At 49.3% G+C, this 13,783-nt stretch overlaps 2 protein-coding genes across 3 annotated transcripts in view; one reads left to right on the top strand and one right to left on the bottom strand.

Moving 5' to 3' along the window:
• The window catches only part of SNRPA1 (small nuclear ribonucleoprotein polypeptide A'), a 116,606-nt gene that overhangs the window by 101,031 nt on the left and 1,792 nt on the right, over positions 1-13,783 (top strand). The window lies entirely within an intron of this gene.
• Positions 959-13,783, bottom strand: part of LRRK1 (leucine rich repeat kinase 1) — a 77,034-nt gene continuing 64,209 nt past the window's right edge. For both annotated transcript variants that reach the window (XM_062642564.1, XM_062642565.1), the window contains 6 exons: positions 13,002-13,153; positions 11,291-11,408; positions 9,874-9,990; positions 4,031-4,869; positions 3,359-3,460; positions 959-1,407 (listed from right to left, as the gene is read on the bottom strand). In XM_062642564.1, coding sequence (XP_062498548.1) covers positions 1,230-1,407; positions 3,359-3,460; positions 4,031-4,869; positions 9,874-9,990; positions 11,291-11,408; positions 13,002-13,153 — 1,506 coding nt within the window. In that variant the 3' untranslated portion in view covers positions 959-1,229. The remainder of the gene's footprint in view (positions 1,408-3,358; positions 3,461-4,030; positions 4,870-9,873; positions 9,991-11,290; positions 11,409-13,001; positions 13,154-13,783) is intronic.

Genomic DNA, 13,783 nt, shown 5'->3' with positions numbered 1-13,783 from the left:
GTGTGGGGAGGAACGTGTTTATTTGAAGATACACTCCTGGTTCTGAGGAAGGGATTTTAGCAGCCTGCACCAGAACTGTGAACCAGAGCGCGAACCTGCCCGCTCGGCCTTGGCCAGCCTTGCCGATGCTCACACGGGTGTCTCGGGATAGAAAAGAAGAAGGTCCAAAATTCAACTGTACACCTTTATACAGGGTGCTCGGCCAGGCTCCCTTTATACACTGCTGTACATGCTTGGGATAACTGAGTGCAATTGTAGTCAGAGCCAGTACATCATCCCAGGCTAATAAAGATAAGGTGAAAGCTGTGCTGAACAGAAGCTGCACAGATACACAGGCAAATGAAGCTTATTGCATTCCCCACACTCCCACGTGCATTTACCAAGAGGAGTGGAGCAAAGGGAGTTTTCAAACCTTCCTGGTTAAAGGGCTCCCTGTCTCACACCAGCGAGCATCTCCCCAACCGAGGGACTTTGCTTGCATCGGCTCTATGTACAGCGGACTTTGCAACAGTGCAATTAACCAGCTCACTCGCGTACCGAGGCTGTGCAGGATCACTGGCAGCTGATCTGAGGCTCTCTCACAGTAGCACTGGGCCACAACAGCCTTCAGGAACGTGGCCAGCCACAGCTCAACGCTGTGTGTCTGCACAGCAGTCACAACGGGGGCCGCACCTGAAGCAGCCTCTGACACACAAGCAGGGATGTGGGCAGCAGCTCCGCAGCGCTTCCAGTGGGGTGGATTGTCCCATGGAGGGGGTGATTGTCCCACAGAGCGGGATGCAGGGTCCCATGGTGAGCCGCACTGCCGGCCAGCAGGCAGTGAGGACCACAACATGCTCAGGCTCCCAGGAGGAGCCCCATGGGGGTACCGGTGTTCTCCCGGCTGACAACAGACATCATAAAGCAGCAGCAGCAGCAGCAGCAGCCAGGGCATGCTGAAGGTGATGAAGGAGTTTAAAATGGGGAAGAAGAAACTGTAAGAGAGGCACCTCCACCTCCTGCTCTCCATTACTGCAGGGGAGAGTGCATGGAGCAAGAGAGCAGGGAGGTGGCTCCACTCACACTGGTCCCCTCAGTCCCCAAAGCCCTGATGGGGCTCCAGCCACGGGAACCCCACAGTGGTCCTTAGCAGCAAACCTTTCCCCTGCTCCCACCCCTCGTCCCCTGCCTCTCGGGGTCCAGGCACACTCGGAGCAGGATGCTCCCATCGAGCCCCGGCGCTGCAGGCACTACCTCCTTTTCCTCATGCAGGTTTCGAGCCTTCCCAGCTCTTCGTAGGCCTGGTAGAAGATGTCAAAGTCTCTGGCGCTCCAGCCCCTCCAGACAGCCAGGCACCGCTCCGTGGTTTCGTTCTGGAAGCAGCACACAACTGTGTCCTTTGCTATGAGAGCAGCATCCACCAGCGCCCTGCGCAAGGAAGGACAGAGCGGAGAAGGGCGTCAGAGCTCTGCTCGCAAAGCGCGTGGCCGCTCACGGGGTAATGCACTGACTCACACGCTTCCCTTCCAGCTACTGAATCTCTTTATGAGCTACAAATCCATGGGAAAGGAGAACGTGACAAAGAGAGGGATCAGGAACCACGGCAAGGCAGAAGCAAGCGGCTCAGTGATGTGGAAAAGGGTTTCTAAAGGGTGCCCAAACATGCTGGTGGGTGCTCCTCTGCGGGACGTTCTGAGGTTGCCCTCCATCCACACTCTTTTGCCTGCTGCCAGCTGGGCATTTTGAATACGGCTCCATCATGGCACAGCTATAGGCTGCCAACAGCTTCCACAGCCTGTGGGAGTGGGATGGAGCCCAGCCTGCAGGCATGGCTGGGGCAACAGCACAGGGATCCACAAGGCTGCTGTAGGAGTCCCGTGTGACAGCATCACACTGAGTGTGCTTCCCTTCCTGGTGTCTGAGCGTGTTACCTGATCAGACAGCAGCAGCTGCCCTGCAGGTACCCCACGGGGATGAGGCCTGGCAGAAGGTGATGCTTTTGTCCCTGCAGGGTTCAGGGTTCTTCCCTGTGAGGGTGCTGAGGCGCTGGCACAGGGTGCCCAGAGAAGCTGTGGCTGCCCCATCCCTGGCAGTGTTCAAGGCCAGGTTGGAGCAAGCTGCTCTAGTGGAAGGTGTCCCTGCCTGTGGCAGGGGGTTGGAAGTGGATGAGCTTTAAGGTCCCTTCAACCCAAACCAGTCTGTGATTCTACAACAGGAGTCCAGCCCTTGCTGGCCTCTGTCTACCACTCTGACAGCAGATGGGAGAAGACTGGCCCCAAACTGAGGCCCCAGATGGGGGGAACTGGCGACAAGGGTTGTCCCTGGCAGCTGGTCCTATCACAAACTGCCCCTAAGAAAGCACCTCCCTTCCCTCACCTCCCCACCCTGCCCTGCCCTTGGAGGAGGCTGCACTGTTGGTCTTTATCCTGCTGGTAAAACAGGGTGAATCAGTGGTCGTTGTGCCTGAACCAGCAAAGCAGGGCAAGCCTGAGGTGTCAACATCGCTTTGCTTCGCCTCAACTCCACACCTACTGTGGGTAAAGCAAAATCACCCTAAAGATTACCCGTGAGCAATAAAGATGATGCTCTACTCCCAGCTAGCTGATAAGGACACTCACACTGAAAGCAGAGGGAATGGCAGGAGAGCTTTGATCTCTGGCTGTGTTTGTGTGGTGGTAATAAATGATAATGTATAATCCCTCGCAACCCTTAACCTCCATTTGTGTGGACATAGCCAGCACAATCCCAGACTGGTATTTAAGTGATCAGCAGGAACACCCCCCTCTCTCCAGCAGCCATTTATTTGCTTGGACCCTTGTTCAGTGTATGAAACATTTCAGTTAATGCATGCAACTGCTCCCCCCTGTGCTCCAGGAGCCTCCCCCCGGCCCGTCACTGCCGACAGCACAAAGGTGCTCATTTAGAGCCAGAACATCAACCTGATCCACGTGAATGCAGCCACAGACAAGCACCGCGCTCTGCATAAATACCCCTCTTGTTCTGAGCGCGGGGCCGGAGGCTGCCAAGCTCCACTGCTCCTCTGCCAGGTGCCCTCAGAGCACCGGGGCCCAGCACCAGGCAGGATCAGACCAACGTTCATCGCATTGTGCACGATGGTCCCGTCTGTCTCGTTATGGGGTACTTGGTCTCTGTGGCTCTTGGAGACCAGGCTGCGGTCCCGGTGCCTTCCCCTCACCTATATCGTGCTCTAAGAGCAAGCAGATGCCTTGATGTACAACCACCACCTGCATCTCCTCTATCTGGGACCTTCTCAGATGCTGCTGGAAGCCAAGAGGAAGCTCACAGGAGCCTGCAGAGCCACTTTCTGCCACCCAGTGCCCTTGTGCCCCCGGTGCGATGGCCACTGCCCCATCCTCACCCGTAGGGAGCCAGCTCCCCAGCCTTCAGCACGGCGATCACTCTGCCCCGCTGGGTGCCCGATTCCTTCTCCAGCCCGATCACGATGACATCCCCTCCTCTCCTGGAACAGAAACAAGGGAGAGGTCACAGGTATTCCACAATGGGAACTGCTGAGGAAGATCCGTGCTGGGTACCCATCCTCTGCTGCAACTCCTCCTGCAGTCATACAGCGTTCTGCAGGGAAAAGGGGCTCTGATGCCATCGAGGTGCATCTGGAATCCACTACAGTGAGAGCCCCCAGGCCAGGCCTAATCAGATTCCCAGTGGTTTCCATCAGCTCAACAAAAGACAACAGGATTTGCAAGGCTGCGTGTGTGAGCAAGGAAGCTGCCTGCTGGTTTTTGTTACCTCAGTAGCTGAGGAACCACACCTTTGAGTCTTACCACCCACCTTCTCACTCTGCTGAAATCAATCTGGGATGACCCCAGATGTGGCCATGCTGCTCAACACCAAATAGCTTTAACAAGGGGTAGAAAATCGATGTAACATTGTACTGGGAGCAAAGTGCCTTGTATTTTTAGTGCAGGTGAATGATGCTGGGAATGCAGAAGCTCCTGAGCTAGCCTGGGATAATCTCACCCTCAGCCCAGCAGGGATTCTGATGAAGTTCTTTGATAAGTGACCCGCTTACCTGGGGATCCATATGAGGTCTTTTACTGGAATGATCTTGACAGCTTGGAGGTGCTGCTGCATGTTGTCCCCCAAAGGCACAGCATCGTGATCCAGGGAAGCCTTCAGCTCATGGAATTTGCCAGACTCCTCAAAATCAATGGAGAGGAGTGCACTGGAGGAGCTCGTGGGTGAGCTGGGCAGGCTGGAGGGGCACCGGGCGACCCTGTTAGGAGGCGAGGAGGAGTAGGAAGACACAGAGCAATAATCTGTGAGTGAGTCCTGGTGGTTCAGGATCTGGGTGCCACCCTCCGGGCTGTACATAACGCTCACGTCCGCCAGCGGGCTGCTCTCCATCGCTTTGTGGTTGATGGGTGCTGTAGCTGGGATGGGTGCTGAGGGCTGCTGGATTGTGAACATGTCCCTGAGGGGGCTGCAGTCCCCGCAGAAGTAGCGTGCGCAGAGCTGGTAGGTGGCAACGTGAAACATCACCAGGAAGTTGCTTTTATTGTCCAGGCACCACGCCACCTCCTCGCCGTGACACTCGGAGTTGCAGGCGATGGATGTGATCACCGAGGGCGGGCTGAAGGGCTCCAGCCTCCTGCTGATCTCCATCGAGGCGCAGTCTATGATGAGGATGCCGGGGCCGTTGCTGTACCAGACCTCGGCCCCGCTGCTGGCGATCTCCATGGCCCTCACGGGGTACGGGTTCTGCCGGGGGTCGTCGTCAGGAATGTTGAATTTGGACCTGTTTGCCGTGTGGGAGCACAGGTAGGAGCAGCTGTCCCCTGGGATGCCCTGCGACACTGAAAACACTGCTACGAGCCCATCCGACAAACCAGCCAGCACCACGTACGAGTTCTGCAAGGAACAGACAGCAGAATCACCATTGGATTCTTTACTTCTCTGCAATCATAGAATGGTTTGGGTTGGAAAGGACCCTAAGGCCATTCAGTTCTAACCCCTTGCCGTGAGCAGGGACACCTCACACTAGACCATGTTGCCCAAGACCCGTCCAACCTGGCTTTGAACACTGCCAGGGATGCATCATTCACTACAAGAGCTCTCAGTCCCAGAGGCTCTGGCTGCCTCTCTCAATTCTACAAGTACACCAGTAACTTACCCAAATCACTCAGTGATAACAGCAACATAAAAAGAAGGCATTACATAGAAGCTGCTGCAGAGCCATACTCCTCTCACCCAGTATTACCTCTCTTTATTGGCAAGGGAGGACAGACAGACCTGGCAGCCTGCCCTGAAGGTTAACAAATTCAAGCTGGAGTATGTTCAGAGACTGCCATCATGATCCTATGAATCCAGCTGTAGAAACCCGGCTCATTTCCAAAAAGGAGTAAAAGCTACTGCTATCAGTGTAGGCAGGAGAGGAACAGAAGGCACGCAGTAGAAAAGGAAAGAGAGGGAGGCAAACAGGAGCACACAGTGATCGCTCTGCCTCCGATGTCTGCTGCTTTGACAGCCCTGCTCCTCCCAGGGACACCCTCTGGGATCCTGCCAGCTCAGAGAGACCCCAGTGAAGGGCACTGAAGCAGCAGCACTTCAGCAAAGCGGATTCCAAGTGCCACGAACAAACCTGCAGGTGGTTAAAAACCTGCCCCTAACCGTACAGGTGTGCTGGCTGCAGGAGCCGTGGCTCCGTGCTGCTCTGCAGCCCCGCTCCAGTGGATGCAGCCACGTCCCATGGACAGGAGCCGGTGAGGAGGACACGGCTCGCCAGGTCTCCGACTCCTCCAGCTCATCCCAGCCGTGCAAACGCTGTTAAACAGACTGGGAAATTAATCTCTGGGGAGTAAAACTCCCCATGACCTTGGGTCTGTACCAGGAACTCCCCCATCTGCGAGGCAGATAAAACAATACCCACCTCAAAGGCCTTTCCATTTCCTCCCTGTGGAGCAATAAATTCTATATAAAGACCCTTTGCCCAGGGCTTTTTTGCTGTTGTTACAATCTGGTTGGATTGAGCAAGGCAAAGTGAACAAACCAGACAGCACCACCAGCTGAAGGACACAAGCTCACCCCTCTGCAGCGAGACAGGCTGCAGACTCAGCATCACCTCTTGCTGCTCGTAAATTAAGGGAAAACCTGTGTCTTTCCAGGGATCTTGGCTGTGCCAGACCTAGAAGACAGGTCCCAGGCTGCTTAAACCCAGAGAGGCCAAAATCATGTCTTGAATTGCTCTCAGATATCAAGGGGGCAGATAGCAGAGGGTAAGTATTAGTTTAATTGATTGCACTGTTTGCAAGGCTTATTAAGAGTCTTGGATAAAAAGCCATTATCCTGCATACAAAGTATGAGTAAAACCCTGAGTGTGCTGAGCCCGTATGACTAATCCAAGTCACAGCAGAACTTTACTGTAATGGGAAAAAGTAGGGAAGCAAGTGGAAAGTTGTGAAATGGGACCTGGACTTTAACTCAGTCCAGTCCCAATGCTCTAACCACTAATTAAAAGAAACCCAAAAGGCCTGTAGTGTCTGGTGCCATGTCCCTGCTGCCATGTGGATCTGGTGCAAAGGCTCCTGGACGTGGCTTTGCCAGGGAGTTGCGTCAGTAGGCTGGAACATGGCACAATGCTTTGCACAAGCTGGGTTTTGGGTTATTCTTCCTTTGGAAAGGAGTTTGACTGTTTAAAACAGAACAAAACAAAGCAGAGCAGCCCACATTTCTCTGGTGAAGATGGGCCAACTCTTTTTCAGACCCTGCACAATAGGTACTTTTACTAAAACCAGAGGATTTTAGATGGGAATATCTGACATTAACCGTAACGCAGTTTATGGCAATGTGAGCTGTTCTTAGTGTGACACAGGACGCTTAAAGTCTCCAGAGATCTCCGTCATTTTGTCTCATATGAGCTGAAATCAGTGAATTACCCAAGCACAGGCTTCAGAAAAAGTATTTTGATTTTAGTTTATTAGTGTCAGCTACTGCAGAACAGAACCCAGCTTCACTCGGGGTTCCACAGGCCAGATTGCCCCAGGACTGAGCAATCAGCGCTGTTACCAGGCAGAGCTGCATCACTGATCCCCACCCAGCTTCACCAGTGATACCAAATGCTAGCCATGGCTGGAAAAACACAATGGGGGAAGCAAATCTGGAAGTTATTTTGTGCTCTGGGGTGGTGATTGCTCACTGCCTTGGCTATTGGGACCTGTTTCTATCCAGCCACTGTTGTTACCTCTTTGTTTAAGAAGCAAGGAGTGCTCAAGTGCTGAGAAAAGCCCAAGCCTGCCATCCCTTCCCTGAGACAAGGGACTGACCATTTCACAGAAGACCATGGCGAAGGGCACCACCCATGGGTTCCATTAACCCATCAGACTTCATTAGGTGCCAGTGCAGCCTTCAAATGAGGGTATTACAGCAGTGCCCAGAGGCAGGCAGGGCAAGAGCCTCCAGAAACCTTAAGTAACTTTCTCAGAATTCATTTTCAACATTTGGGCTCCATAAAGAGCCAACAAAAACACACAGCAACAAAACTGCATTTGAAGTCTCCGTCCTGCCAGAAGTCCCACTGTGCCAGGGAGGAAGGCCTCCGAGCGGGGCTGGGATGGTATGTGATGTGCAGGAGATGAGCTGGCTCCAGACGTCCTGTTCTCGTAGCTAAGGACAGTGCAAGGCTTGGAGCCATCAGGAGCAGGTTAAGAAGAAAAATACAGCCCCCAACAGCCCAGCCTTGGTCACCTCCTCCTCTCCTCCCCGCAGGGTCTGGCACTGCTGGCAGTGAACGCCGCAGCAGGCTGCAGCCTTTAAATGCAGCTTTTGTTTCCATGTGTTCCAGGTTCCTGCAAGGGGCCAGAGTCTTGAACCATTCAGGTTTCCCTCTCCCTCAACATCTCCTCGTAAGAATGCTGCAAACCAATTCAGAAAGCATCTTGTTTTGCTCTTTTTAACCTGTTTATTTGCTTATTTGGGTTTTTTTTTCTGAAAGGAAATGTTCTTGTTTGCCAAACGCAGTGATGCTGGTGACAGAAAGCACGCAACAAAAAAAGCTTAAACTTGTACAAGACTTTTTCCTTGGCGGGAGAGTTTTGGATTCTGGGGCCCTCTCTGCTGCTTTTAAATTTCCATGATGCTTCCTTTGGATGAGAAACCAAGTTTTGGAAACTATTTCTTTTGGATCAGTCTTCCCAAGGCAGTCGTAAAGAATTCCCCTTCCCAGCAACATCCCTCAGCAATTCTCTGACTGCAAGTTACCTCACATCTCGTCAGCTAAAGGCTTTCTTCCCAGGGAAATGCGGGAAGTTCTGTTCTCCACTGGACAATAATGGCTGTGTGATAGCTCTGATACAGCTCCCTGCGCCGTACAGTGAGTTTGACAAGTGTAAGCTTTCCACTGAGCTTTGCTGGAAGAACTGGCTCCTTCAAAAAGCGGTTTAGTTTCTTGCCAACCTGGTCTGCACATCCCTATGGCTGCTGCTCTGGCTATTTCACTGCCAAGCTCATTCATAGAAAGGAGAGAGGAAAAAGTAAGTCCAATAAACTAAGAAGGAGTACACCGAAGGGATGTGGATTTCTGGAAGGTTGGGTAGGGTCGGGGGAGGAAGGGAGGTGTCTAGACTCAATATTACTATTGTAGGGCCTGGCATTATTTATGACATTTTCTAGGCAAGCCACAAACTGGAAATAGAAACCAGGAGACATAAAGCCACTCGTAACCCTTGAGGAATGGCTTTGCAAGCTGTAGAACAGTGGAAAAGCTGAAAGCGAAAGACTCGTTCGACTGTCCTGGACAAAACCTCAGGCAGCATGAAAAAGAAATTTGCCCTGCACATCAGAAATGAAACTCCAGGTCTGGGAGCCAAAGCAAGCTGAGAGATGCAGCCTCCCGGCCGGTGAAACTCATCCCTCTGCCAGCTTCACATCTATGCCCTACTTTAGTCCTCCTGACACCATGTTTGGAAGTGAAGCAGTACACCTTACACTAACCATCTGCCTCAGAGTCAGTCTGCAGCGATGCCTCAGTTGGAGCCAGAAATGGACAGCAACGCGGAACGGGCATGTGGCATAAAGCAGCTCCACTGTTGCTCTGAGAGCTGCTCCGTACTGAGCTTTTAGACACTTACCAGTCTGCTGGCATTTGCAGAAACTACACAGCTACCAACAATGCTGGAACATAATCACATGTTTTCACTTGAGGTGGCTGTAAGCAACCAGAGGTACTTTAGCCCCACACCAGTTTTTATACATCTCCCGAGACTTGCACGATAGGCAGTCATGTCCCATTTCTCTTGCCAGTAACTGGATGTTAGCAATTCCAGAACTAGATAATATATAACTCTTGCTATTACCTGTAACTACCTGTATTATCTATGAGATTATTACCCCCACGAGCTGTATTACCCATGTGTTCTCATTCAAAACCAAAAGAGAAGTGTGGCTGAGCCTAGACACTATTATCAAGATGATTGTGTACACAAATGACAGGATGCACACACACCAGGGAAAGAGTAGTTACCAGAGCTAGGATACAGGATACTCAAACCCTGCATCAGCAGTTGACAAATCTCCATTCTAATTATTGTTTCATGTCCTCTCTACTTTGCTTGATCAGCCTAAAGATTGTCTTCCAGTGATGTGGAAACACAGCTGGAAAACTTCCTTGCAGAGGAATTTGATCTATTTTGACCATTTTCTCAGCAGGCTTGGAAGTGCCAGCATTGGTCCCCTGACTCAGGTTCTTGCCCACACCTCTGTCTTCTGGCAGAGGCACAAAGATCTGGAAGCCTTCTCCCCATGCTGCCAAAATGTTCCTGGGCATTGCAAAGTCCAACATGAGCTAGCAACGAGCCACACAGACTCTGGCAGCTTGGCTTAGTCCCACAAATGCCCCTTTCCCTTTAGGTTCCTCCTTACCTTTTTGACAATGGGCATTACTAGAAAGCAGCTCACAGTAGCAGGAGTGTCTAAACACTTCTGTGGAGTCTTTAGAGGACACATGCCCTGCAACCCGTACACAGAAATCTTCTGGTCCTGTGAAAGAACACATAAAACTCTGTAAATTCTAATAATCTTTCATGTTTTTCATATTTTAATACCTGAACAGGATCAAACTGGTTCCAAAACCATTTTTCACTTGATATCCAAAGCCTGGCTTTCTCTTTGTTTTCCCTGGAGACCACAGGATAGAAAGCAGGTACTACCTTCCGCAGGATGAGCTGTGGGCAGTGTATGTGCTATCCAGAAGCCACCAAAATCACCACTACAGGTGTTTTATCACCACATCAAAAAGCAGCATTTGATAACCCTGACTGCACAAACCCCAAACGTGCCAAGACAACTGAAACATGCTATTTTGCATGAATCTGTCAATCCAAGGAAAGCCAGTATTACACTGTACGTGGAATTATGCCTGCTCCATACCTCATAAATCTACTAAACTGACACAGACCACCCAGTTAAGGGAATAGCAGCACATTTCATTTTTATTGAAAAGGTGGGAGAAAAAAATCATCAAGATTTTTGAATTCTATTTTTTTCTATCATTTTTGTCATTAAAAAAGAGGAATATCTGAACTCTACCTCCATTTGGGAACAGAAAAGGTCAATATGTCTTATTTGCTTATGGGGAAAAAAGCTGTATTCTCACTCAGTTACAGCACCTATCCTAGGGTGGAGTGAATTAAGCAACACAAATCATTTACTCAGTAAATGTGACCTTCTTTCCCACAATGAAACACTGAACTTCAGGAACATTTCAGTTTGTTTCAGCTATTTTTAACTTGCTTTGTGTCAAATGATTGTGTTGGGACTGGCTGACACTTAACACAGCCCTTTGTGACAGGACAGGGGCTCTGAGGGATACATCAGCCATGCTCTCTCACTCTTATATTTCTCGCTGCAGTTTTCCATGGTGAACACAAAACTTGGGTACCCATTTCCCACCAACTTTCAAATCCCTCGGGCCTCTTTCAAAACCCCACCCTTCCATGCATGGTTTCTTTCACTGCTTCCCTTTATCGCCTACAGATAAGGACATTTCCCAGATGAAACCCTGGGTACGGATATGCTACAATCCAGAGAGTTTTGCCTTGGAAAGTTGAAGTTCCCACGATTGCTTTGAACACCAGGAGGCACGATTTTGATCTAGGTGTCAGCTGTCTGACATGTAGAAACAATACACCCAAAGGCAGCAGATGCAACGTCACGCTGCTCATCCGAGACGCCCATGGTCTCAAACGCTCTCAGCTTTACTAAGCTCTTTCTCTTCACTCGTGTCTCTTCTAATGAGGATCCTTCTTGAGCAGGGCACATGGACTCAACCAACACTCACCTCTGTGGCAGCCCAGAGGGCATTCTGAAATTTGAGTTGGCAGCATAGCTTCATTCCTGGGCAGCTCATCCGCTCCACTTCTATGACTCCCTTCTCCAGGTTCACCACTGTGTAGTTTCTGAAAGGAGCAAATAACAATTTCCTATAGCCAGCATCCAGCCAGGATGGTACGTGGCATTTGTGGCCAAGCTGTAACATGACTGTCCAGATGTGCCTGATGCTGCAAGGATCTACAACCCTCCAAGTGGCCATTGTAAAGCAAGAGAAATACAGATGTGCCACAAGTCTTCCTCAGGGGGCAGATATGCAATTGTTTCTATGAAGATTTAAACTCAGCTATCTGACTTTGTGTGGAAATGGATGAGGAGAACTTACGTGGTTACTATAATTCAGCTGTGAGACAAATGGCTCCAGCTGAACAGCAGTATTACTAGCTATTAATAGTAATTAATAGCTGCGAGGTCTTAGCCCGTCTTGCCCATTAGGTTCTCCAGAGAATATGTGCTCATTTTCCAAGTTCACTGCCTTAGTATTATCTGGCTTCATTACTTATTCTAGTACATAAAACAGAAGAGCATGATTCTTCCACGTAAGAGCAAAGACCTGTAACCTGATAAAATGATTTCTAAACATGACTGATTAATATTTTTGTAACTACACGTATGTTGTTTGGGGAGTTTATTGGGTTTGTATGTTTGAACAATAACTGGATATTCACACCCACATCTGTGAGCCCCAGATGTTTTACCAACTGTGGCAAGAGCAATTACACAGCCTGAAATCTGTCACATACAAGTAATTTGTTATTCAGCAGTCTCCAGCAAGTGGATTGTCCAGTCAGGAAGCAGATTCACTGAGATATATTGCTGTGAATATCTGGACAACATCCATGCATTCAAATTACATCTGTGAGTCCCATGTGTTTCAACAGTTTTAGCAGGAGTACTTGTACTGTCTGCACTGAACGATTGAGCAGGCACCACGAAGAGCAAAGAAAAGTGTTCATAAACAAATCACGTCCCTTTCCCATTAGGTTAATGGTTGCAAATAATGAACACATTAATATAAAATTTAGATCAGTTTGTGACTGTTTCCAAAGAAGACTGAGGCTATAAAAATCAGTAACATCCATAAAAATAAACCTAACTAGCCACGGGTCACATACGGCTGAGCAAAATGCCATCATCTCAGTCACAGTTTAATAACATTTTAAGCACATGCCTATTCAGTACAGCACACATTTTACTGGCAGTATACACTTGGATGCACACACAGCTTCAGGCATGTGGTTAACTCCTGATGATTTCAATAGGATTTAAGCATGTGCTTAATTGCTCTGCAGAACGGAGATGGAACTGCAGTCGCAATTAGGAAAGGTTTAGTGTTAAATGGCCTCATTAGGGGAGGCAGAACATGTCTGTTCTCATGTACAAATGCTTCATCCTGTGTGTGTGAATCACTGCGCTGCCCTAAGCTTCTCCTCATATTAACTGAAGCTGAGTTAAGCTCATTAAATAGCCTTTATAAAGCAACCACTGTTCGCAATTAAAAGAGTTTGGGAAAACAGTGTTCACCGTATCCTTGGCACTCACCCAAATCCACTTTCACCTTCTCTTTACCTCCCTCCCAGAGGCATGAAGTGAAGATGCTGAAGGGTTTTTACTTAAGAAGAAGAAAGAAAGAGAGAAATTACAAATATGAGCTGTCTCACCTGGTGTCTTCCTTCCCATTCCAGAACACCACAGTGTAATCCTGTCCTTGGGAGCAGAAGAAGGAGGACTGCTTCCCACAGGATAGCAGGTACATGAATGTTGCAAAGGTAGGATCTTTCATCTGTCCTACCACAGAAATGGCCAGTGGACGCTGTGGGGAAAGGAAAAAGGAAAGGCATATGTCACGCAAGACAGCTGGAGGTCCAGATCATAAAAGAATTACAATAATTAATAATTATTAAAGCTGGAGAGCCAGGAAGTGGCCTTCTGCAATAAAGGCATCTGCTACTTTCTCAAATCTGCACCAAATTCTCCTTAGAAATCCCACCTCATTGGTTCTTAGCATCCTCTGTACCCCACTGAAGCCAAACCTCTTCTGTACTTCCATGGTTTGATCAGTGATTCTCTTACACATTTCATCAATTCATTGCTTCAAGTTTATGGATTTTGGAAGCTGCCCCACTGTCATTGCCATGACTAACAGCTGTGAGTCAAGCTGACCTTTGTCTGCAGGACATCAGCTATTAAACACCAACTTGTAATTAATGAAAAACACAATGCAGCATCATCCTTTTCTCATATTTTGAACCCTTTTATTCCTCACACTGCCTTTCACAATCTCAGGGGTTTGGAAATCTTTGTAGTTACACTCACAGCATAGTATTGTAGAAATCACGGGTAACCTCTTGCCCTGGTGAAATCAATACCCTAACTGCCACTGACATCAAGGGACCTTCATGTCACTACACTAAGGCCACCAATCTGCTACCATTTCGTTCAT

The sequence above is a fragment of the Pezoporus occidentalis genome, unplaced genomic scaffold, assembly GCF_034315485.1.
Source record: "Pezoporus occidentalis ecotype Australia unplaced genomic scaffold, CSIRO_AGI_Poc_V1 ctg72, whole genome shotgun sequence".
NCBI lineage: Eukaryota > Metazoa > Chordata > Aves > Psittaciformes > Psittacidae > Pezoporus > Pezoporus occidentalis.
This window is presented reverse-complemented; position numbering and strand designations above follow the sequence as displayed.